A 26,846-nucleotide genomic window follows, 5' to 3' on the forward strand; every position below is an offset into this window, starting at 1 on the left:
AGGTCGGTCTCTAACGAGCCAGTTAGCGGACTATTGCCTATTGATAACCCTATTGTTTCCTCCCATACAGCTTTACCTTCCCGATTATCGGACTCGGCAAGCTCAACATCTGAAATTGCGAGTCTGAAAGCTTCGCTTAAACATATGGAGCAAAAAATTAAAGAACTGGAAGGTAAGTGCAGTGAAAGTGTTCCCAGTGAAGTGGAGGGTGCGTCTGATCGGCTCTGTCTCGCTCCCAGGCCTAGACCTCTTTCAAGCTCCCAAGACCAGTGGAGAAGGAATGTCGAAAGCCGCAGGGAGGTTTCAGAGAATCCCCACCGGTCAGGCGTCCCCTCGGCAGATCCTGTAGTTACGTCCCGGGCTGCCAAGGATAGTCGTTGGAAAGACGTCCTGAAACAGTGTTTTTCTTCGTCTGATTCCTCTCTAGAAAAGGATGGAGTTCGGATAGATTGTCGAGACCTTCGAAGAGAACTTGGAAGTCTCCTTCATTCGACTCAAGCCCTGAAGAATTTCCGGAAGAATATCCTCCGGAAAAGAGGAAGAAGAATGTATATTCAGAAGCTTCTTCTCCTGCATCGGAGGTTGGAAAGAGAGACGTAGCTACGAAGATGTTAGAGGATATGCAGAAGCAGATATCTTCCCTAGTAGGAGTTCTTAAATCTGATCAGCCTAGAAGGAAGGATAGATTTCTCCCTATCAAAAGATCCCGTCCTGTAGAACTATCTGAGAGCTCGGACGAGGCGCCTGCCAGAAGCTTGGCGTCAGCCAGACGTCAGGCTACTGTCAAGCGCAAAACGCCGTCAAGGCGACAAGATGTGTATAGGGAACTTCCTACGAGGAAGAAAGTACATGAGATGTCCGTATCGAGGAGTAAAATTGGAACTCCCGAAATCGGACGAACTCCTGAAAGGAAGCGCAAAGAGCCTGAAGCGCCTGGAGCGCCTCAAGCGCCTGAAGCGCCTGAAATGAGGCGTAAAGCTCTTCAAGTAAAAGGAATGAGGCGCAACGCGCCCGAAAAGCCTGAAGTGGCTAAAAGGAAATATTTAACTCCTGGAGAGCCTAGAGCGCCTGATATGAAACATAGGGCGCCTGGAGAGCCTAGAACGCCTCAAAGGAAAAGCAAAGAGCCTAGGGAGCCTGAGGCGCCTGAAAGAATAAGCAAAGCGCCTAAAGAGCCTGAGGCGCCTGAAACGAGGCGCAAAGCGCCTGAAGCGCCTGAAGCGTCCGAATGGAGGCGCAAGGCGCCTGCAAAGCCTGAAGGACGTAAAGCGTCTAGAGCGCCTGAAAGCAGGCGCAAGGATTTGTACAACCCAAAATACAATTTGGATGAGTTATCGGAATTTGAAGCGGACTTGGAGGCTCCTCTTTGGGATTTTTCTCAAGATCAATTTTCCCCTGACAGGGCCTCTAGGTGTCGCACAGGTGATTGTAGCCCCTGTTGGGAAGGAATTGATCATGAAAAAAGAGAACGACACCTAAGGACTTCTCCTGTAGGGACGAAAGTTGTCGCACAAAGCGGCCGCCGTCCTTGTCAGGAGGGCCTTAGGGTAAAAGAACATCATCGGACCTTATTCCTGGCAGGGAACTCCAAGAATGTCCGCACAAGCGACCGTAGCCCTTGTCCAGGTTGCAGCCGGTGTTGCTGCAAGCCCTGTGCATTCCCGAGAGAGGAGTCCCCCGGTCGCGCACTCTTCTCCGAATAAAACTCAACCAGAATTAGAGGATGTTTCTGACTCTGAAGAAAAACAAGGGGGCAGGTCTTTCTGATTATAAGATACTAGCAGCCCTCTTGTTAAAAGAATTTGGAGAGTCTCTGAGTCCTGCTGCCCCTCCTTCTCCTCGGTCTTTATTTTCGAGTACGAAGGCTGCGAAGTCCTCCTCTTTCTTGAAGATGCAACCGACCATTTCAATGAAGAGGGCTTTGCAGTCGGTCGGGAATTGGCTTAAAACCAAGGAGGAGGCGGGGAAGACTGTGTTTACCTGTCCCCCTTCCAGGCTATCAGGGAAGAGAGGGATTTGGTATAGCACAGGGGAATCTATGGGACTTTCTCTTCCCTCATCTGCTGAAGCGGACTTCTCGACCTTGGTGGATTCGGCAAGGAGGCATGCACTTCCAGCAGCCAAAACAAGCTGGACATGGTCTGAAATGGACCATCTCCTCATGGGAATATTCCATGTCTTGGAAGTTTTTAACTTCCTAGATTGGTCCCCTTGGGGCTTTGGCCAACAAGACTCAAGACCCTCAGTTTTTGGAACCAGAAGTTCTTGCATAGTGTTTTGGCATGCATGGACAAGGCAGTGCAGGACGGATCGGCTGAAGTGCATCCTTGTTCGGGACAGGAGTATTAAAGAAGAGGGCTGTCTTTGGTTCTTTTCTTACCAAAGCAGTCTCTCCAGTACAGAGGGCTTCTCTTTTATACGCCCCTCTGTCTAAACAGCTGTTTTCCTTCTCAGTTGGTAATAAGGACATTTCCCATACGCTTACTGAGAAGGCAACACAGGATTTGCTGGTACATTCTGCTAAGAAGCCTAGGCCAGCTGCTTCTGTCTCGAAGAGGGAGTCAACACCTGCCCAACAGCCCTTTCGAGGTAGAGCTTTTAGCCGAGCCCCAAGGAAGAGAGGGGAGGGAGAAAAGAAGGAAGAAGATTTCTTCCATTCAGAGTTCCAAAGAAGAACGCAAAATGAGATTCCAGTCCTCCAATCACCAGTAGGGGCCCAGGACTTCTGGGATTCTCGGAAGCATGGGCTTCAATGAAAGCAGATTCTTGGTCCCTACAAGTGCTGAGGAAAGGATACCTCATCCCCTTCAAGAACAGACCTCCATTGACGACGACTCCGAGGGAGCTGTCGGCGAGATACAAGGACCCTGTAAAGAGAGAGATCCTTCTTGGACTGGTGCAGCAAATGTTGGAGAAGGAGGCCATCGAGGTAGTACAGGATCCGCACTCCCGAGATTTTTACAATCGCCTATTTTTGGTGCCGAAAGCCTCGGGGGGGTGGTGGAGGCCTGTCCTGGACGTGAGTGCATTGAATCGCTTCATGGAGAAGACAAAGTTCTCCATGGAGACATCCAACTCGGTTCTCTCTGCTCTCCGTCCAGGAGATTGGATGGTCTCCCTCGACCTGCAAGATGCATACTTTCACGTCCCCCTGCATCATTCGTCGAAGAAATATCTTCGATTCATGGTACAGGGAGGATTATCAGTTCAGGGCTTTGTGTTTTGGCCTCTCGACGCTCCTCAGGTGTTTACAGCGTTGATGAGAAACGTAGCAAGATGGCTACATCTGAAGGGGGTGAGGATATCTCTTTACCTAGACGATTGGCTTATAAGAGCGCAGACAAGACAAAAGTGCTTGGAGGACTTGGAGATAGCTCTTCAGTTGACCAGATCTCTCGGATTGCTCGTAAACCTCGAGAAGTCTCACACAATCCCCAGTCAGTACTATCGCTATCTGGGGATTCGGATGGATTCTCGTTTTTCGAGCGTATCCATCCCCAGGAAAGAATCTCGAAAAGGGTTGGAGAAAATCTCGGTCTTCCTAGAGAAAGAACGAAGCTCAGCGAGGGAATGGCTCAGTCTTCTGGGCACTCTTTCCTCGCTGGAGCAGTTCATCTCTCTAGGGAGACTGAATCTGAGACCCTTGCAGTTTCCATCTCAGAAGGAGTTGGAACAGAAGAAAAGGAGATCTTTTGGATACCTTTACCTATAGGAGAGAGTATCAAAAACCACTTACGATGGTGGTTAGGACCACTGACAAGAAACGAAGGAGTGTCCTTGGCCCTTCAGAACCCTCACCTAGTGTTATTCTCAGACGCTTCGGACTTTACGGGGTTTTTTTTTTTTTTTTTTTTTTTTTTTTTGGGGAGCAACACTAGGGACGAAGGGGAAGTGTCAGGCAGTTGGACAGAAGAACAGAAGGCCTGGCACATAAATGCAAAGGAACTCTTAGCAGTGCACTTAGCACTGCAGGTTTTCGAGAACGAAGTCAGAGGCGTGGTGGTCCAAGTCAACTCGGACAACACCACGGCTCTGGCTTATATAAGAAAACAAGGGGGACACACTCTTTCTCCCCTTTACCAACTAGCAAGGGATCTGTTGATATGGACAGAAAGAAAGAGGGATTCGACTCCTGACGAGGTTCGTTCAAGGAGGAAGAATATAAGAGCAGACAGACTGAGCAGGAAAAACCAGGTCCTTCCAACAGAGTGGACCCTTCATTCACAAGTCTGCCAGCAACTATGGTCTCTTTGGGGGAAGCCGCAATGGACCTGTTTGCAACATTCCTATCCAGGAGGATGGAGAACTTTTGCTCGCTGGGGGACGATCCAGAGCCCTATCCATAGATGCCATGCTCATGGATTGGGAGGGCATAGACGCATATGTGTTTCCCCCATTCAAGATGCTGGGGGAAGTAATGAGAAAGTTCGTGTCCTCGGAGGGAATGAGGATGACATTGATCGCTCCTTATTGGCCTGCAAGAGAATGGTTCACAGAGGTACAGGAATGGATAGTGGACTTTCCCCAGATCTCTTCCCGAAAGGACAGATCTGCTCAAACAACCCCACTTCGAGAGGTATCACAAAAAAATATCCACGCTCTCGCTCTGACTGCCTTTCGACTATCGAAAGATTGGTCAGAGCGAGAGGCTTTTCTCACGGAGCGGGCAAAAGCGATTGCTGGAGCAAGAAGGTCCTCAACCATGCGGATATATCAATCGAAGTGGGAAGTTTTCCGTAGATGGTGTAAGGCGAAGAAGCTGTCCTCCTCCGATACCTCTGTGACCGAAATTGCTGATTTTCTTTTGTTTTTACGAGAAGAATCTCATCTGGCAGTGTCAACCATTAAAGGTTATAAGAGCATGTTATCAGCTTGTTCAGGAATAGGGGCCTGAGCATAGAGAATAACAAAGATCTGCATGATTTGATTAGATCATTTGAAACTAAAAAATTAAGAACTTCTCTCACCCTAGTTGGAATCTGGATGTGGTTCTCAAATACCTTATGTCGGAGAGATTTGAACCTCCCGATAAAGCTACTTTCCGGGACTTGACTAGAAAATGCATTTTCTTAATAGCTCTCGCCACTGCGAAAAGAGTGAGTGAGCTGCAAGCGCTTGACTCTAGAGTGGGTTTTAAGAAGGATTCGGCTGTATTGTCCTTTAAACCTTTATTTCTAGCAAAAATGAAAACCCCTCGAGACCTTGGCCTAGGACGTTTTGAAGTAAAAGGCCTTTCTCAATTAGTTGGGAATGAAATGGAAAGAACTTTATGTCCTGTGAGGAACTTTGCAATTTTACCTGCAGAAGAAGAAGCAGTTGCAGGTTGCAATCAGAGTTTATGGTGTGCAGTTAAAGACCCTAGAAGAGTCTATGTCAAAGAATGCCTTAGCATTTTTTGTTAGAAACATCATAACGGAAGCCCACATGAGCTGTGATAGTGAGGCATATAAGACCTTAAGGGTAAAAGCACACGAAGTACGTGCAGTCGCTACATCATTGTCGTTCAACAAGAACATGTCAATGAAGAACATCTTAGCGGCCACGTATTTGGAGATGTAACTCAGTGTTCGCCTCACATTACTTGAAAGATGTGAGTGTGACATATGAGAAATGCTTCTCTCTAGGACCTTATGTATCAGCGGATACAGTGCTGGGGAAAGGAGAGAAGACTGATCCTTAATTATTAATTTTTTGTCCTTATATTTATATATTGTGATTTTAAAATTATTGGTGTTGAGTTTTTTAGGTTGTTTGAAAGGTGTTTGGGGATAATGCCTTTCATCATATTTACTAATCCACGGTTAGGATCGGGTGATCGGGATCAGTATTTTACTCCTTTATAGCCAAGAGGCATAGGTATATTGTCATGTAAGTGAATAAGACTCCAGTGACAATTGCCATTAGGTTCTGTTGAGTAAGTGGATAAGACCCCATTGACAGTCCTTTTCAAGAGTTCTCAGCCATAGGGCACACCCTCGCTGAAGCTTTTGAGGCGAAGCAGACTTCTCAGCACAAGCTAAGAAATCTTCCGCCTAAACAGGTAGGAACTAGGGTATTATTAATTAACTGGTATTACCTACAACATATGTTGTTTACCTATTAGGTCAGTAATTAGCTGTCTCTTGCCCTCCGCCAAAGGTGCCAATCAGCTAAGTATATATCTGACAGGGAAGTTGAATGTATGAAATAGATATTGTTATGACAATAAAGTTTCATACATACTTACCTGGCAGATATATACGATCGTATGGCCCACCCAACCTCCCCTCAGGAGACAGGTGGAAGAGAAAAATCTGGCTTAAAACAGTAATAGTTCCTATTCCTGCCACCCAGCGGCAGGCGGCGGGATCACCTGACCTACCTGTAGTGTGTGCCGCGAAATTTGAATTTCTGTCGGGGACGACGGAGTCTATAGCTAAGTATATATCTGCCAGGTAAGTATGTATGAAACTTTATTGTACAATAACAATATCATTTTATATATGGAAATGTGCGCAATTTCATGCACAATACAACTAAAAACAACCCATGGTTGTAGCTTTTATCAATTTTTAAATATTTTCATATTAAAAATGATAAGTGACAAATTTTCAACCTTCGGTCAACTTTGACTCTACCGAAATGGTTCAAAAACGCAATTATAAGTTAAAACGCTTATATTCTAGTAATATTCAACCATTTACCTTCGTTTTGCAATAAATTGGAAGTCTCTAGCACAATATTTTGATTTATGGTGAATTTATGAAAAAAATAACATTTTCTTTACGTCCGTGCTGTAACCCTTCCGAAAAAATCATACGTGCGATTGTGGTAATGTTTGCACCATTTTAAATTAGCTGTTACATAAAGTTTTATATATGAAAATGTGCGCAATTTCATGTAAAATACAACAAAAAATAATTGAAGATTGTAGCTTTTCTCATTTTCGAAATATTTGCATATAAATCACAATAGAAATAAAACCACGTTCGGTCAACTTTGACTCTACCGAAATGGTCGAAAAACGCAATTGTAAGCTAAAACTCTTACAGTCTAGTAATATTCAGTTATTTATCTTCATCTTGAATCAAATTCGAAGTCTCTAGCACAATATTTAGATTTATGGTGAATTAAAAAAAAAAAAACTTTCCTTCCCTCCGCGCGCGGATTCTCCGCCACAAATCTCCGAAATGCGTACGTCCCATTCTCAGAATATTTGCTCCGTTTCATATTAGGCATTTCATAGTTTTATATATGAAAATGTGCGCAATTTCATGTAGAATAAAACGAAAAATATTTGAAGGTTGTAGCTTAACTTATTTCCAAAATAATTGCATATAAAAAAATACATATAAAAAAATTCGACATTTGGTCAAACTTTAACTCGTCAGATATGGTCGGAAACTGCATTTGTAAGCTAATATTTTTACAGTATAGTAGTAATATTCAATCATTTTTCTTCAATTTGAAAGAAATTGGAAGTCTCTAGGACAATATTTAGATTTATGGTGAATTTTTGGAAAAAATATTTGTTTACGTCCGCGCGTTACGAATTCATGCATTATTTTGTGATAATATTTTCTCAGTGTTGCTTTTATTGTTTTACAATGTGTTACATACCAAAATGATCGCAATTTAGTGTACATTACAACGAAAAAAAAGTAACTTGTTACCTTTAACCATTTTGCGCACAGGGCGATTTGAATACAATTATATATGAAATTTCGTTTTTGCGCTATCATATATTGCATTATTTATATATGATAATGATAATTTTTTTCATTTCTGACGGTTGCATACAAAACTTCAGCCAATGACAAAAAAAGGAGCTAAAAATGAACTCTTAATCTTGAAAACTAAGCGCGCTGTGATTTATATTTTTTTCCGCTTCCGCGCTCACTCTGAAACACCTCCGGCACACGGGAGACATTTTTTTTTTATCACTTCGGCGTTTAAGGGTTAAGTCTATTTCTAGTGTTAAGTATTAATAATAGCCCTGCTTACAGGGAGCGCAAGCAGTCCGGGAAGCCGCCCTATCCACCCTGAAGGTATGGGTTGGCGGTTTCGGTTGCAACTCCGCCAAGGGCCAACCTTACATCCTGGCCCAGGACATGGCCACCCTTATCTTCCCAGGGGTGAAGAAGGGATCTGTGGTGGATTCGGAAGTGGCCGCCCCTCTGATTGCCAGGATCCAGGGGGCAGTTGCAGCTCTCACGGAGGAAGGCATCGCAGAAGGAGTAGCGGGGGAAATAGCAGCCCTCGACCTGGACCGCGAGCCCATGGCTATAGACGACATGGGCAACAGTAAGAATGGTAGTGAGGCAGGTTTACTAGGGGCTCAAGGGTTTTCCTTGAGCCCATCTTTGTCTTCTTCTCCTTCTATTACTACTTCCTTCCAGGGGTTCGCCGACAGACCGCAGTTGGTTAGACCGAAGTCCTTGTCGGCGATCCCTAAAGTTAAAAGCAAGAAAGACTACAAGTCTAAGTAGAAGTCCCTGCTGAAGAGGTCAGGAACCAAGCTTGCCTCTACGCCACCGGCTCATAATCCCAGGGCGGTCAAGCCAAAAGTCACTCACCCACCAAAGGGATCGAGGACCAAGGTTCCCAAGGAGAAGGCTCAGCCTTCCTCCTTTGACCCTGATACTTTCTCGGACAATATCATGCAGCGGATGGGCAACATGGTCGGGGACTTGGTCCAGACCAAGTTCCAGGAAATGCTGACCCAGCTGTCAACTACGCTGGAAGCTTCGGAACAAACTATCCAATCCTTGTCGGAGAGGATAGTAGCCCAGGAGAACATGACGTCCGGTCTCCGAAAAAGTATCGCAGCAGGGCAAGTACAGCCCGGTCAGGCAACTCAGGCTTTGCTGATGCCGGACTCATCTAACCTCCCTCCGTTCAGACGAACAATCCATGGAGGGTAGCAGCTCATGCCCCCTTCGCGAGGGCATGCTAACCATTGAGGGTTGTGGAACTCGAAGGCTAGAGGACTTCGAGTTCCACCCTGAGGGACTCCAACCCCCTTTCTTTGGCTATGTCCGTCTAACGGATGCCGCCATGAGCAGGGAGGATCAAGTCCCGAAGGAAACTGTAATCCTCCCCCGGGACCAAGCTCAACAAGCTTGGCGCCGGAACCTTGATGAATGGGAATGCATATATACAAAAGTTACAGCATTCAAGAGCCCATTTACAATGTTCACGGTAAATGAGGACACTCCGTTGCCATTCTTCTCAAAGGTGTCAGAGGCAACAGCCCAGGCAGTCCTGAAAGACGAGCCTATGCCTCAGCTCCGGGAGATGGAACTGACTTCCCTTCTGTTCCCTGGTTCAGAGGAGTTCTACTCTGATGCTCCTGCCACTTTTTCAGTAGGCAATCTCAAGCCGGACTGCAGTAACACGCTGTTCAGCGAGAGGTTGCCTAGACTGTCAGATGCATGCCTAATTCAAATGGAGTATGACGCTAGGATGAGGCTCAGCAGGTCCCTCAGTTTGCTAACGATGACCGAAATGGCTTCTCTTATCTTTGGACAAGAGACGCTATTTAAAATCATGACTAAGTCACTACTGCATACAATGCAGTGCGACTTATGTGATTTTATGGTAGCGTGGCGTAAGTGTCGGAAACATGTTCTGGCGGAAGCTACTATCCGCCATGAACCAAACAAATTGATCGCCTCACCCATATGGGGCACGGACCTCTTCCTCACCACCGCTGTGAATGAGGTTCTGTTCGAAGCGGCTATGGTAAACCAGAGTCTGAAGATTCGTTGGGGACTCATGCCTAAACGCAAGCCCGAGTCTACTGGATCAAATCCCAAATCAAAAAGAGACCTAGGAAGTTCCAGCCCTTCCAGGCTCCCCAACAGACTCTAATGCAGGCGGTTCCGGACCCCAAGTACCTCAACCGTCAACATTCCAAGGCACAGCCGCAACAGCAGTTTGTGCTGTTGACCCAACCACCACAAGCCCAGGCTTCGACCTCTTATGCAGTCTCTCCGGCCTTCAATGCGACCTATGAATCGCGGTCTTTTTAGCCGTTCAATAGGTTCGCTAGGGGCAGCAGAGCTAGGGGTCCCTCCCGTCACCGGGGCGCCAGAAGAGCCACCAACCGGGGCAAGGGCTTTTGGGGAGCACGAGGTGGTCGCTCGTCAGCAAGCCAGTGAGAATCCCCAGGTAGGAGGGAGGCTGTACCTCTACCGACATTGGTGGGGGTTCAGCAATTGGGCACAGGGCATTGTAACCAAAGGTCTGGGGTGGAGTTGGCTTCAAGGTCCTCCTCCATCCAACATTTTTTACCAAAAACCAACAGCGGGTAGTATCAAGAGTCAGAAACTTAACCTGTTAAGTGTCACCCACGTAATAATACGTTTACCGCGATCTACTCGGTAGCGCCTTCAACAGGATATTACGTTCAAGACTTTAACTCTGCTTGTCAAGCCGTCAGTCCCGTAATATTACGTTTACTCGTATAGAAAGTGTAGGAACATCATTTGATAACACCCTCAGCACACGGGAAACTTATTCCCATCCTGGCAACTCTTTCCTGGTGGTCGCTTATCCTGGCGTGAAATTTACAGTTGAGGATAAAGAGAATCCATTAGAATATTTTGAGAAATATTTTGATGATGAAATCGTTGATTACCTCATGAAAGAAACAAACAGATTTGCAAATCAGTTTCTAGATGAGAATGTAGAACATTTTTCTCTACAATCACGAGCACATAGATAGATGGTGTGACACTGTGAAGTAGGATTGTGTGTAGCCCCTTGCTTTAGAGATTGGCATACGAAAGAATAATAGTGCATGTATGTTTAATATTTTTCATTCAGTGTTATGAAGTCTTTTGAAATAGAATAATTGTAGTATTAATTTTTTTTTGCTCCAACATTTAATAATTTCCTACACTTAACTACATTATGAATAATAAGCATAAAAATCAATATTAATTTTGGAAAACTATCATCAGTGCTATGATCGCTAACTACAAAAAAAGCGTGACGGTACGTTAGTAGCGAGCTCATCCGGGGGGGATGCTTAACAGGTTAAAGTTTCAAGGGCACTTGTTCAGCGTGCCAAAGAAAGACTCAAACAAATTAAGAATAATTCTAGACTTATCCCATCTAAACTCATTCATTCATTGCGACAAGTTTCGAATGCTGACCGTTTCACAGGTGCGGACCTCACTTCCCCGTGGGGCCGTCACCACCTCTGTAGATCTTACAGATGCCTACTATCATGTCCCAATAGCAAGACACTTCCGTCCATTCCTAGGCTTCAAACTAGGAAAGAAGGCTTACTCCTTCAGAGTAATGCCATTCGGGCTCAACATAGCACCCAGAATATTCACCAAGTTGGCGGAAACAGTAGTACAGGAGTTAAGAACTCGGGGAATAATGTTAGTAGCCTATCTGGACGATTGGCTCGTATGGGCCACAACTGTCGAAGAATACCACAAGGCGACGGTCAAGGTAATTCAGTTTCTGGAACATTTAGGATTCCAAATAAACAAAACCAAGTCTCGGCTAACACCGGAGTCACGTTTCCAGTGGTTAGGAATCCAATGGGACTTGAACTCTCATACTCTATCAATTCCACCGTTGAAGAGAAGAGAAATAGCCAAGGCCACAAGGCAATTTCTCAAAAACAAGCAGACGTTCCGGAGGAACCAGGAAAGAATCCTAGGATCACTCCAATTTGCATCAGTAACGGACGTTCTGATGAAAGCCAAACTAAAGGATATAAACCGGGTTTGGCGATCAAAAGCAAACCGGAGATCCCGGAACAAAATGGCTCCCATCCCAGCGATCTTGGACGGAAATCAAGAATCTGTCAAAGACAATACCATTGCAGTTTCCTCCGCTGACCCTAGTAGTCCACACAGACGCCTCTTTAAGCGGCTGGGGCGGGTACTCACAGTACAAAGAGGTACAGGGAACCTGGTATCTAACATTCTGCCAGCTACACATCAATGTACTGGCAGCTATGGCAGTGTTTCTCACCCTGAAAAGGCTACAACCAGCCAAGAAGTTTCATATCAAGTTGGTATTGGACAGTGCAGTAGTAGTCCACTGCATAAACGGGTGGCTCCAAATCGAGCCATGTGAACCATGTCATGATAGCCCTATTTGCCTTAGCAGACAAGAACAAATGGCACCTGTCAGCCACTCACCTAGCAGGAGTCAGGAACGTGGTGGCAGACGCCCTATCACGATCCGTCCCGCTAGAATTGGAGTGGACACTGGACAAGGAGTCATTCAGATGGATCTGTCAACAGGTACCAGGACTTCAGGTGGATCTCTTTGCCACAGAGTCGAACCACATACTCCCTTTAAATGTGGCTCCCAACCTGGACCCTCTGGCCTACGCCACGGACGCTATGGCTATAGATTGGAATGTATGGAAGAGAATTTACCTTTTTCCTCCAGTGAATCTGTTTCTGAAAGTCCTGAACAAGCTCAGGACGTTCAAGGGTCACATTGCACTGGTAGCCCCCAATTGGCCCAAGAGCAATTGGTTCCCTCTACTATTGGAATTAGGACTCCGGCCCCAACGGATTCCCAATCCCAAACTGACGCAGTTGGTTCAAACGCGGACTGTGCCCGCTTCCTCAGGAATTCAGAAAGCCCTAACTTTATGGATTTATGAAGTTTGCAGCTCAGAAAGATGCTAACATAGATCCTCAGAACATCCTGTTCTTAGAATCTGACAAGCGAGAATCGACCTTGCGTCAATATGACTCGGCAGTTAAGAAACTAGCTATATTTTTAAAGGACTCAGATGCACAAACCATGTCCACGAATCTAGCTATAACTTTTTTCAGAACCTTGTTCGAGAAAGGTTTAGCAGCTAGTACAATTACTACTACCAAATCAGCTCTTAAGAAAATCTTCCAATTTGGTTTCAATATAGATCTAACAGATTCGTACTTTTCATCCATTCCAAGAGCTTGTGCAAGACTCAGACCATTTGAGAGGCCCAGGACGGTCTCATGGTTTTTAAACGATGTCCTTAAATTGGTTTCTGACACTAATAATGACTCATGTAATTATATAACCCTCTTAAGGAAAACGCTATTCCTAATAAGTTTAGCCTCAGGCACCAGAATTTCTGAACTGTCGGCCCTCTCTAGGGAATCAGATCATATTGAATTTCTCCCTACAGGAGAACTACTTTTACCACCAGATCATCAATTTCTTGCAAAAAATGAGGACCCACAAGATAGATGGGCCCCATGGAAGATTGTCCTACTTCCTCAGGATATATCCCTATGTCCAGTTAATTCTCTTAAGAGCATGTTTAAATAGGACTGCCCTGATATCTTCAGGCCCCTTGTTCATTAGGGAAAAAGGTGGAACTATTTCCCTAAAAGGGATTAGACAACAGATTCTGTATTTCATAAAACAAGCTAACCCGGAATCCTTTCCGAGGGCACATGATATTAGGGCAGTAGCCACCTCAATTAATTATTTTCAACATATGAATTTTGACGATCTTAACAAATACACAGGCTGGAAATCTCCGACAGTATTTAAGCGCCACTACTTGAAGTCTTTAGAGGCCCTTAAATTTCCAGCAGTGGTAGCCGGAAACACAGTTTCCTTGACATTGCATAATTAGTAATAAGTAGTTATATAGCTTATATCTCTCTCACATTCCTCTCTCTCCTACCTGCCTCACTAGCATTCTTGCCGTAGCTCGGTTGTTACCGGGTTCATAATTTACCTTGGATAGCACTTTCTGTATATATGTATCATTTGTATTGTGTATATATGATTGTATCTGGGTCTGATTTCCATTGTGATGGTTTGTTACTAGTGTGTGTTATTTGAATCTCTGTGGGTTATTTAACCCCACTATGTAGATAAGTTAGATTTAAGGATCATTGAAACTTGAGAACAATTGTATTTGTTTATTGTGATCTATTATTACTTACATTATAGTATTTAACTCTAATTGAGTTTTAATTCACCTGTAATTTTTGACTATCTACAATTTTCCAAGCTGGTAGAGCCAATTCTCTGGCACTATTTCACGGAGCGACACAGGCTGAGCCCAGATAAGGGATTTTGACGAAGGAAAAATCTATTTCTGGGCAAGGACCTGTGTCACCCAGTGAAATCCCACCCGACTTTTCTTTCCACACCCTTTTCTTGGCCCAGCTTGGGACTATCTACAGGAATAAAAACAAAGGTGCTAGTCGTAGTAGTAGCGGGTAGCGGGGCCTTGCATCGGCTCCTCGGTAGACGAGGGATATTGAGGAAGGGAGAACCTAAATGGCAAGGGACCTCTGGTAGTGGCTTCCACTCGCCCCAGATACCATACCGACACCTTTATTAAAGGTGAGCGAGCCAGTCTATTCTGGCATTACTATTTTAGTTTTTTCTCTGGTAATTATAGCAATATTTTACCTTAGAAATATCCACTAAAGGAAGTATTTCACTGGGCAACTCAGGTCCTTGCCCAGAAATAGACTTTTCCTTCGTCAAAATCCCTTTTTAAGTCTTCATTTGGCCATGTGAGATTTTGAAATACGTAACTGTTATCATTAAATGGGCAGATGGTGTGTACGGGATGTCTGAGTATTCATGGGTATGGGGAGGGGGACAGAGCTGATCAGTTCACTTTTTACTCTAAACAGTCTCGCTTTTCTGCCAAGAGTGTGTCCAAGCTACAAGTGTCAAATTCCAGATTCACTTTTTGTGAGCAAGAAACTGGAGACATGCCTAACCGATCCCGTAGTGTGGAATATGCAGATATGATGTTTATTTATGGGTTTTGCAACAGTTCCATCTCTAGACGGTTATGAACTCCACTGTTATAAAAAAAAAAGGAAATCGGTAATTAGGCTGACATGAATAAAATACTTCGAGATTGATGTGTTCTTTGCATACTGAACAAAGGGGAAATATGCATGCATCATAGAAACCTTCTCCTTCTCCATCAATGGTAATCACTGGACTCCAGTAAAGAAAAGAAAAGCAAGCCTAATGCAATCCCCCCTCCATTCAAGATACGCCTATTCATTACACACCAGTCAAAGATTTAAAACATTATGAAAAGTCTCTCCTTCATGAAAAGTATTCATTGCACACAAGTCAAAGGAAAAAACACACCTATGAAATGCTTTTGTCTCTGTCAGATGAATGAGAATGGGAACATTATGAAAAATTAACTTTCTTCATTCTTTCCTGTCAAAGGTAATATATTCATGCAATAATCAAAAGAGGTAAAAAAGCTGATGTTCAAAGTGCAGTATCCTCCCTACCTCCATTCCTTTATCATCATGATTACTGTCACTATAACTCATTCAGAGTAGGCCTAGGCCTAGTCCCCGACTCCAATGAACACACGTGAATGCTGCCAAGCACCATTTACACTACTTTCTTGATATGTAAAGCTAATAATTGAAATCAGGTTACAATGAAGTCTGTTCACAGATGATTTACTCGTTAAAGGAACTGTAATGTTATATTTTTCAAAAACTTTTAAGAAAAAATTCATAATCAGAAGACTAGCAATGCAGTTGCCTAATGCACGTCATCAACCCTGAATACTCAGACATTGCGCATGTCATCTTGGCTGAGAGCAGTGTTAAGGAAAAACAGTTACAGTGTTCTCCCGTATTCGCGGGATATGCATATCGGATCCCCCGCAAATAGCTAGAATCTGCAAATAGTTCAGGCCCCTATAAAAAGGCTTAAAATTGGCTATTTTGTTAGTTAAAGCCACTAAAAAATGTTTTATATCTGTTTTATTTAATACTTTAATCACAAAAAGGGGTTTTTGATGAAATTGATAAAAAAAAACCAGGAATTTGTAGATATTTCTCATAGAAAAATACAGCAAATAGGCAAATTTTCTGTGAATACTGGCTATATATGTTCCATAGGGAAGTCTGTGAATACGGAGTGCTTAAATAAGGGGGTTTCACTGTATTTTAAACATCACCCAACTGACAAACGAAGCCTTAAAATGTACATATATCCTTATAGAACACTTTCTGCTCAGAATGACTTTTTCTTTCATTTCCAAAATATTGACATAAACATGTGTTAAACCCTGGATAAGACTAGCCTATATATCATTAGTACAGTGTTTTTAAGTCAAATAATGACTTAAATAGGTCTGTTTGGAAGTACATTGTTATCTTTTTCATTATTAGATGCTGCTGCTGCTTTAGGAGATTCATTTTCCTATTGTCTCTGTTTTTTCATCATATCAGCTCACGTATAGTATATCTTATCAGCATGAACAATTGTAAAATGTGTTCTTTCATGCCCATTAGTATTGATTAAGTATTTTATTCTCAATTTTATTTGTGGTTGAGTTTGATGTCATATCAAAATTTACAGGAGTTTAATCCGTGGTACCGATGCATGATGATGTCATATATAAATTTACAGGAGTTTAATCCATGGTACCGATGCATGATGATTTATAGTTATTAAGTAGCGTGAACATTGTTTTCTCAGCTTCAGCTGCAACTTACAGCTTAAATTAAGTAGTACGGCTAAGTATATATTCCCTTGCTGATCTTTTCTCCACAGCAAATAGGGTATATTATGTATTGCAAAAATATGCCAGTCCTATTTCATTTACAGGTAGTCCCCGGTTATCGGCAGACTCAGTAATCAGCGATCCAGTTTTATGGTGCTTATCAAGCACCATAAAATCAGTGATTTATGGCACCATAATGGGCTGAGTTCCAGTTATTTGCGCCATAAGGGAGCTCATGGCGCCTGTAACCAGTTATCGGCGCCATAAGCCCCATAAATTGGCTAATGGCGGTTTTTGCTTATCGGCACACCCCCGGAAATGGCTCCCCAGCCAATGACCGGCGACTGCCTAATGTCATTTGTAATATAACTCTAGTAATTGTTGACTATTGTACTATGGTTGAAATGCTATTCGTATGTTCTTAGCAAAACGGCTGTTTCTCCTTTGGTTGTAACGCTTCTAACAATACTTTTATCATGCTCTTTTACATTTTTAACTTACTTAACACGAAGATGAGATAAAGAGATGGAGGGAAAGATGTTAGTACACGAGATACATGATAAAATCATGAGTCTACAGTGTTCCCCTTATTTGCGGGGGATGCATACCGAGCCCCCGCGAATAGCTAGAACCCGCGAATTAGTTGAAACTCCTATAATAAAAATGCTTAAAACTGCCTATTTTTCTAGTTAAAACTCAGAAAAACCAACTGAAAAGTTTTATACTCGTTTTGGTAGTAGTTCTATCACAAAAAAATGCATTTTATAATGAAATTGATTTAAAAAAACAGGAATTTGTGGATATTTCTCATAGAAAAGTGCCATGAATAGACAAATTTTCTGTGATTAATGGGGGTATATGTTCCAGAGAGAAACCCACAAATACAAGAGTCTGTGAATAAAGGGGGTTCACTGTATACAGTAATTTTTATTTTAAATTTTACTCAAATATTTCCCATGCTTGTTGTACAGGTAGGTCAAATTTATTGTTACTGTTTCTTTATTAATTTAAATTGCTTTAAACTCTAAAAATTATGCTACATTTAGCTTATAGTGTCTTGCAGTATAAATTTATATTAACAATAAAGCTATATCGTACCTTACTGGTACTGTTTGCTCATATAAATACTTAGTACATAGTATAAGCTTTATTGCAAAAAAGAAAACGAAACAGTACCATGAAAGAAAAAGACTATGCTTACGTATAAAAGGGGTAACTTTGGGGGTTTTGGGGTGGTTTGTAGTGCATTTCTGTTTACAATTATTTTTAATTGTTTTAGGATGATAGATTATGGTATATTTTTTTTAGAACTATCAATTAGGCCGTGAACTGTTAAAATAAGCAGTTATAAGAATTTTACAGTAGTTTAAGGGGTACAGGGTATGCAATGAAATATCAGTTTCTTTTATAGCGGGGTTGGCTCGGACACTTTAATCCGTTATCTCTGTGAGGTACTGTACGTATATACAGAAATCAGGGGAATTTTACGTCACTGAGTATTTAGATGCCATGAGAGTCATATGAAAGATTCTCTAACATCTTTGCAGTTTTGTATCTAAATTTATGATTAGGAACAAAGTTATGTAAAAAAATTAAATATTCACCTGACATTTGAAATCCTTGCTTCAGAAATTTGAAATGCTTGCTTTTCTTGACTGAGATTTCCTATTGTGTTATGTAAAGCAGTGTGTGCATGAATCGGAAATTGGTATGCTCTTTGAATTTCTTTCCAAGAAAAGGGAAAACATTTGAATTTTGCATGAAATTCTTTTTGAGTCCAAAATTCCCTTGATTTTTTATGTGCTCCCATGAATCAGTGAGAATGGACTCTCACTATTTTAAGAATTGCAGTAACACTGCAAGGTTTAAAAGCTGACATTGTATTTTATAAAGTATCACACATTCTTTTCTGCTTTTTCTGGTAGTTTGCCATCATTAATTAGGAAGGTGTCCAAGGAAATTTGCTGTTATGGGAATACAAACCATTGTCATTTATATTGGAGTACTTTTCGTTGTGGGCTGGAATCAGTCGATGAAAGTTGGTAACAAAATAATAAACTAGTGTTTAAAGGGGGATGAGTGACAAAATACTAATCGCTCACCTGATATCACCAAGCACTTTTTCTGCAGCTGCAGTTGAGAGATGATGTCCCACTGACTGCTAAGTTCGAACTTTTGTATTGGTTTGGTTCAAGTATTTTCTTGACCAATAAAATAGTGTCATGATTGGAGGTGTGAAAGGCATTAATAAGTGCAGTGAACCTTCTTTCCCCCTGTTTAGGTGAATCCACCCCTTTTATTACATTATTATAGGGGTTTATTTGCTACCATCTTGGGAAGGTTTTGGTAAAGGAGGTAGACTAGAAGAGTTTGTCTACCACTCCCCTTTGATCCAAGCACCTCCTTACTTCTCCCTCACGTACTACATACACTTTTCTTGGGTGAATGGGGTGTACACATTTTGATTGCTTCCAATAGCAGTTGCCCTTCCCATGGCAGAGTCCCCAGCAACATTGGCCGGAGCTACAAACCTCAGAGGAGAGACTGTACAGTCCAAAAGTACTCAAAACCTTATGTTGTTCATACGCAGAAAAAACCTTCGGTTTTAACAATAGGATAATCTTCTTGCACCAGCTAGAAACTGGTTAAAAAATAATCAAAGATTGTAAAGCAAGGAATCTGTGGCATCTGGCAACTCATACATATATGAGGTGGAAGCTGGTCACACCAGGCATAGATTCTCGTGAAGCATCAGTCTTTCCTTGACTGGCTTGGAGTAGTTGCTTTAGCTTTCCTTCCAAGCTGGTTGCTTTGTTTACCTGGGATTTCTTTGTTTCAGTGTGTGTTTATTATCATGGAGTCCGCCAATTCTTCTAGGCCTTGTCAACACATGTGCCTGGGCATTCAGGAATTTCCCTGCTCCAGGTTTTTGGTTGCTACCATTACAGACCCCCATACTACATGCAGTAGGTGCCGATCCAATTTTTCTACCATTACTAATCCTTGGTTGGAATGTTGTTCCTGGCCTGTGTTGCAGTGGAAGGCATTCTACAAGAAGAGGGAGCATCTTATAGTATCTACTTGTCCTTCTTGGGAGTGTTTTTCACTTAATCATTTGGATGGTTTCAGAAGCGTTCCCTCTGCATTGGTTGTATCAATAATAATGAGAGCATATCCTGAAGGCCAGACCCAGAATCTTAGCCTCTCCTTCCACCCCGTCCACCTCTTCCACCTCTGCCATCACAAATATTCCAAGTCCAGCCACTCCTCTCTTCCTCCTCCCCCTTTCATACAGTGTTGAAGAGTTTGGAGAACCTGACATTCCATCTCCACTTCAAAGGATAATAATGTCATACAATTGTTTGTGTGATTGTGTGTGTCTTTTTGTAAGTGTAATAACTACAGCAAGATCTTAATCAGTGTGTATGTACTACGTCAACATCGCTGTCATTCAGTGTCACTGATTTGTTGTGTACTGTACATGTATACCATAAGACATTATTTTTTAAATGTGAAAGATTTTAAATGACTTTTTACATTAAAGTATTTTTTATATTTTGACATTGATCTTTGTGTGAGTTTCAATTTTAATAGTTTTTAGGTGATTTGGTCATTCCTATGGATTAGATATATTTTTTGCTGGCTAACTTAAAAGTTGCATAAACTGACAATAATAGAATTTTATTTGTTCCAGTTTTTATTAACAAAAACTACTGTAATGTTGAAAGTGACATAAATCAAGATGGCGTAGTGAGTTATTACTTTTATTATATGTAATTGTGTGTAACACAATTCATTGAAAGGGTTGTAAACCAAGTGCTAATTAGCTACTGTAAGTAGTAAACCTGTGACCAAATGATAGGCAAGACAAACTAGGTGGAGGGCAGCCTCCCTTCCCTTCCCCACCTATGGTCTAAGGTGCCTCATTATATGACTGGATTTTTCACTCCTCATTGCTATATGTAGTGTTATTTTGCAGATTTGTTTTCCTATCAATATTTATACTTTGCATACCAAATTGAAATGATTAGTTCAGTTTAATAAAAATGATTATAGAGTCATAGCACTACTTGTCAGTGGAAAAAGATTATAGAATCATAGCACTACTTGTCAGTGGAAAAATGATTATAGAGTCATAGCTCTACTTGTCAGTGGTACTTTTTTGCTGGAAATCTTTTATAAGATTTTAAAAGGTGTTGGAATGTCTCTAATGATTTAACTTTTGTCTCTTTTTCAGCCTGTGATCAATGGAACAGTGGGGCACATGATGGGTGGTACCACTCCACTTGTCCCACTCATAAGCAACAGAGTTCCCCAGTCTTTCGTGAATGATGGCAGTGAACCAAGAAATATTTCATATTTTAACCATATGAAAGTGCTAAGCATTGCATGTGGGAAAAATCACATGTTGGCAATAACTGATAACGGGGTAAGCTATTTTGAACGTGTATTTGTTTTGGTGCTAAAAACCCATTAAACCTTCGGTCTTAACAATAGTATAATTTTGTAGTGCTTAGCTGGATCCGGTTAAATTGCAGATGACAAGCAAGGAATCTTGTGAGATCTGGTAATTTATGCGTATATTGGGTGAAAATTGGTCAAGGACCATGCACCCACGCTACTGCGTTTAGTCTTTTTCCTAACCGCCTGGGTGAGAGTCGCAGTTGCCCTCTCTCGGCCTTTTATCTGGTTCAGTACCCATTTTTGCTTGTGATTCTGTGTGTGTGTGTGTGTGTGCTTGTATTATGGCTTCTTCTGCTCCTTCTTGGCCTCACCAATGTATGTGCCTGGGAACTCAAGGTTTCCCATGTTCTCGTTTCCTGGCTTCTTCAGTGACAGACCCACACTCCTCTTGCAGTAGGTGTTGTTCTAATGTTTGTACCATAATGAATCCCTGCCCGGAATGTCGTGCATGGCCTAGAGAGCAGTGGAAGTTATTTTATAGCAAGAAGTTGTATCGTAGAGTTTCTACCCTTCGTCTCCTGCCGCAGTCATACCCCATACTAGTGTAGTGCCTTTGTCTCCTTCCTTTTCTTCCATCGATTTGTCGTTGCAAGTATTGGGAGCCCCTCAGGCTGATTTATTATATAATGTTGCCCCCTCTTCCCCGGGAGTTAATTTACTTCCCGAGAGTTGGAGGCATCCAAAATGGCGGCACACTGGGGGTCTCTTGGGCTATGGAGTTCACCCTCCTTGGAGGATTTGCTGACGTACTTCATGGATGCTTGCCTCCCCCCTCCTCAAGCTACCCAACCTCTCCCCCTACCTCCTGGCCTCATCTTCATTGGTAGCCAGGGTCAGCCATATGGTATTGCTCTGCCAGTGATGCTTGACGCTTCATGGTTGGAGGCTATCAAGTATCTCCTCCGAGCGAGAGGCTTTTCTCAGAGGACAACAGGCCATATGTCTAGCAGTTTCAGAAGGTTGACCTCCGCAGTTTACCAAGGCAAATGGGCAATTTACTGTGATTGGTGTAATTAATGGGGTTTTTCTCCACTCGGAACCTCTATTCAGCACATAGCAGACTTTTTGACCTTCCTCAGATGAGAAAGGGTTGTCTGTTTCCGCTATTAGAGGGGACAGGGCAGCCCTGAGTTTAGTGTTACGTCTTAGAGGTATCGACATCTCATCTTGGGAACTTTCCTTGCTTCTTAAAGGGTTTGAGCAGTTCTGTTCTCCTAGAGAGCTCAAGCCCCCTACGTGGGATGTTTCCTTGGTCTTGAGAAGTTTCACTAAAGCTCCATGTTAGGCTTTGCGTCGTTCATCAGACAGGAACTTGACACTCAAAACGGTTTTCCTCCTGGCCTTGGCATCTTCGAAGAGAGTGGGGGAGCTGCACGGTCTGAGCTATGATGTGAAGCACATCAGGGGTTGGGGGTCTTTGTCCTTCAAAATTTGTCCCAGAATTCGTTGCTAAGACCCAGAATCACCTCCTTTTCCATTCCATCACTGGATGACTTTGTGGGTGGTGATTCTCAAGAGCTTTGCTAGGTCCTGTCAGGACTCTGCATTGTTATCTTAAAAGGGCATGGCACTTAAGGCCAGGTTGTCGTAGGCTTTTTGTTAGCATGGGGAGTATGAAGAAAGAGGTGTCCAAGAATATAATCTTTGGATACGAGAGAGAGAGGCAGAGAAGAGGAGAGAGAGAGAGAGAGAAGAGAGAGAGACCGAGAGAGAGAGAGAGAGAGAGAGAGAGAGAGAGAGAGAGAGAGAGAGAGAGATTACTTACAGAAGTGCAGTTCACATGTGATGCAAGGGACCAAGAGAGGGTAAACTGACTGACATTCATGTTTTCGGTTGTTTTGGTGCACTTCACATGTATTGCAAAAGGTGATTAAACAGACAGGTGTTCATTCAATTGCTCACTGAAATCCAACTTACATGATAGGTGAACAGAGAACATAAACATATAAATTATGTGATTTTCACTAAAATGATGATAGCACATGTACTGTATACTGTCTTAAATAGAACAGTGGGCCACTGCTATATCTGGGTTAAGTATTCACAGCCTCTGTTATTTGTGAATCTTTCTGTGGAATGTATTTTTCAATAAATTGCAGAAAATTTGGTGTTGTGGGTTTTTCGTAGAGCAGTATTCATTAATTACTGTATATGCAGGTTATTTATGTGATTACATTAACAAAAATTTACTAATTTTAAAATAATATTAATGTAAACAGCAAAATGTCAATAAAATGTATTTTTTTCATTGATATTAACTCAGAGAGCGACAGAGAAAGACTTATGTGATCCTGTGGAATGACACAAGATTGTAAGCTTTGTGCTGGTAGTATACTGGTTTTCCTCTCTCCTTTTAGGAACCTTTTCATAGGATGGACCTCCGTATATTGAACCCTTCTGGTGGCTACAGCTCTCTATACCAGTTTTTGCACCTTGGTAGAGCTATGCGGGTCAGAAATGATGCATACTATTGAAATGTTAAAGTGATACTGAAATTATATTAAAATGATATTAAATGATATTGATGTGTTTTAGGATGATAGTTTAAGGTATATTTGCTGTTTGGACTATTGAAAAGGGAAGTTATAAGTCTTGTTAGGGGGGGTTCTAATATGTTGTGGATTTTTGGTATTCAAGGGTGGTTAAGGTACCTAACCTCCAAGAATATGGGGGGGGTTGACTGTATAGTGAAAATGTTAAATTTACGTTTGTTCCGATACGGTATACAAACCCTCGGTCCTTTACAATAGGAAGGTACTTAGCGGCAGCTGAACCGGTCGTAAGCTTTTCGAACAAGGGGTTCGGTAGTTAACTACTTGTCCGATAGTTAGCGGTACGCTCGACTGCGAGGCGAGGAGCCAGTTTGCTTTCGGCCGCGCTCGTGGATGGACGTGCTGCTCTTCGTCTCTCTGCCCGCTTTGTCGTATCCTTTGTTTTCTTCACTGCGTGAAGACTTTCTCACTTTTTCTTTTACTTGTGTGTGTGTTGCAAGTACAAAAGTAAGTGCGTGTTTGTTTTGGTTTTCATTTTTATTATGGAAATTACGCAACAAGAGCCGGAGAAGCCCCTCCGCCCCCCCATCAACTGTAGACTATGCCTGGTTATTGGGGGCCGTAAGTGTGGGGCTTTCCGCTCTTCTGTGGAGGTAGATCCTCATGATTTTTGTGCTCGGTGTCGAGGGCGTGAATGCTTTCGCGCCGAGACTTGTGATACATGTATCTTTTGGTCGGAGGTGCAGTGGGAGCGCTACGGGGGGAGGAAGAAGCCGCGGAAGCCGGCTAAGGAGTCGTCAGAGGACTCCCCGGCTATGCCCTTGGTCACCGATTTGTCTTCCTCCTTTCTCCCTCCGGCTCAGCTCCCGCGTATGGATCCTTTCCCTTTGGGGGAGGTTTCTCGCTCCCTCTCCTCCCTCGATCATTCGAGTGTAGAGGAGGGGGCAAGATACCCCGACATCCAGTTGTACTCGGGGTCCTCCGTTCGCGGGTCGGGCTGTGAACTATCCCCCCCCCCCCCCCTACCCCCCCCCCCCCCCCCCCAGGCGAGGGGGACACCCTACTAATCTACCTAACTTTTCCATCCTCAGACTTGCTGACCACGGGTGACGATCTCGGTAGGGCCTGGTACTCGCTGGGGCTGCAAGGGACACCGACGGTACAGGGGCTGCTTAGTCATTGGGCGAGAGGGGCTACGCCCGTTACGCACGGGCCTGCCACCACGACGGTATCCACGCCGGGCTACGCTGCTCTGCCTCACCTGGTGTATACGCAGCACGTAGCCACGGTGACCCCGACAGCCGCTGTGCAGGCTCCGCTGCCGGAGATTTCCTTTCCCGTTGCTATGCCGCCTCCTGGTTTTCCCACTCCTGCTGCAGCCCCGGACTTCCAGTGTCCCAAGAGCTCACCGCTAGACCTACCTCCTGAGCAGGATGCTGCCGGTTTCCTGCCCCGCCTCCTTGTTTCTGATTTCGTTGCCGCTCCAGCCTTGGTACCAGTTCCTGCCACGTCGTTCCTGCTTGTGGTGTTGCTGCTCCCACCCCAGGTCCTTCAAGACAGGTGCAGTCGGACCCTGTTGCTTTCGGCAACTGCCCGGCTCCATCCTGGATGGAAGACCTGACAGTGGTGCTGAAGAAGCTGACGAAGAGGAAGAGGAAGAGGAGGAAGGTGTCGTCTTCGTCTTCTTCGTCGTCGTCGCCTGCCGCCGCTTCCCCTTCAACTTCTAAGGCCCCCAAGCCGAAGAAGAAGAAGGTTGCCTCCTCCCCCCCTAAGAAGTCTCGGCACCCGTCCTGCTCCGGTGGGACGGTTGGGACTTCCTTCAGTCCTCCTGTTCCTTCAGGAACGGGGCCTGTCTCTTCTTCCACAATGGAGAAGAAGATGGGACCGGAGGAGTGTCGGCTAGCACCGGCACTTCCTCACCTGGCGCCAGAGGTTCTGCCTCGACGCCAGGTACCGTCTCGGCCTCTTGTTCGCGAGTCACCGAGTGTTCGCTCACCTGCTGTTGACCAGACAGCGAAGACCCAGGCATCCGAGTTCTCTTGGCGCCAGGATCCAGGCATGGGACGGAAGACTGGAGGGAGTCGCTCAGGCGACTCTCACCAGACCAGCGATCGCTCTCGTGGCGGACGTGTTGGTACCCCGGGTTGACGCGATGGTCCCAGACCGCTCGCGGCCTGAGGCAAGGAAGCGGTCTCCTCGGTGGCCTGAGCTATATGATGTGAAGCACACCAGGGATTGGAGGTCAGTGTCCTTGAATTTGTGCCAGATCCATTTCATCTCTGGATGACTTTGTGGGGGGTGATTCTCAAAAGCTCTTGTTATGTCCTGTCAGGGCTCTGCGTTGGTCTTAAGAGTACACAAAATCTTAGGCCAGGTTGTTGTAGACTTTTTGTTATCATGGGTGTTCAAAGAAAGAGTTCTCCAAGAATACAATCTCTTTGATTACATGAAGCTTTCAGACAGGTGTATTTGACTCTTGATAATTCTGCCGCCACGTCTGTGCAGGCTAGAGCACATGACACAGGGGTATTAGTCCCTCTCTGGCTTTCAAGAAGAATTTTGGCTGTGCAAGAGTGTCTGAGCACTGGTACTTGGTTATGCCAGTCCCCCCCCACGTTCACTCTTTCTATCTTAAGGATGTTGCCCACAGATCTATGGACACTTTTTCCTTAGGTCCTGTGGTGGCTGCCCAACAGATTGTGTAACTCATCATTGCCCTTAACCCTTAAACGCCTATGGTACGTCAACGCCAAATAGTTTTTTAAAATTCGCGGAAAAATAGTTATAGGCCTACTAGGCGAAAACTTTTGAATCACACGCCTTGAGGGATGCTGGGAGCTCATGGATCAAGCTGTTGTTTTGTTTACAAGTGTTACCCAGGTGCACAAGCGCATATTTCTTTCTTCTCGCACTAAAAAGCATCAGTGACACATCTAAGAAATTATTTTGTCACTTTGACATAATTTTTGCACAATTTTATATTAGAGTTTTATATAATTAATATGTGGGCAATTTCATGTAGAATACAACAAAAACAACCCATGGTTGTAGCTGTTATCAGTTTTTTGAAAATTTTTTTTCATATAAATAATAAGTGCCAAAATTTCAACCTTCGGTCAACTTTGACTCTACCGAAATGGTTGAAAAATGCAATTGTAAGCTAAAACTCTTATATTCTAGTAATATTCAATCATTTACCTTCATTTAACAACAAATTGGAGGTCTCTAGCACAATATTTCGATTTATGGTGAATTTATGAAAGAAACTTTTTTTCCTTACGTCCGCGCGGTAACTCTTCCGAAAAAATCAGAAATATTTTCGTCTGACTGTCGTAATGTTTGCACCATTTTATATTAGCTGTCACATAAAGTTTTATATATGAAAATGTGCGCAATTTCATTTAGATTACAAC

At 43.4% G+C, this 26,846-nt stretch overlaps 2 protein-coding genes across 2 annotated transcripts in view; one reads left to right on the forward strand and one right to left on the reverse strand.

The window, feature by feature from the left end:
- Positions 1–26,846, reverse strand: part of LOC135224546 (uncharacterized) — a 387,606-nt gene that overhangs the window by 329,938 nt on the left and 30,822 nt on the right. The gene's annotated exons all lie outside the window — the stretch shown is intronic.
- LOC135224545 (uncharacterized) overlaps positions 1–26,846 on the forward strand; it is a 202,735-nt gene that overhangs the window by 165,685 nt on the left and 10,204 nt on the right. The window contains exon 12 of the mRNA XM_064263642.1: positions 20,715–20,906. Coding sequence (XP_064119712.1) covers positions 20,715–20,906 — 192 coding nt within the window. The remainder of the gene's footprint in view (positions 1–20,714; positions 20,907–26,846) is intronic.

This window comes from Macrobrachium nipponense, chromosome 12 (genome assembly GCF_015104395.2).
Source record: "Macrobrachium nipponense isolate FS-2020 chromosome 12, ASM1510439v2, whole genome shotgun sequence".
In the NCBI taxonomy this organism is placed as follows: domain Eukaryota; kingdom Metazoa; phylum Arthropoda; class Malacostraca; order Decapoda; family Palaemonidae; genus Macrobrachium; species Macrobrachium nipponense.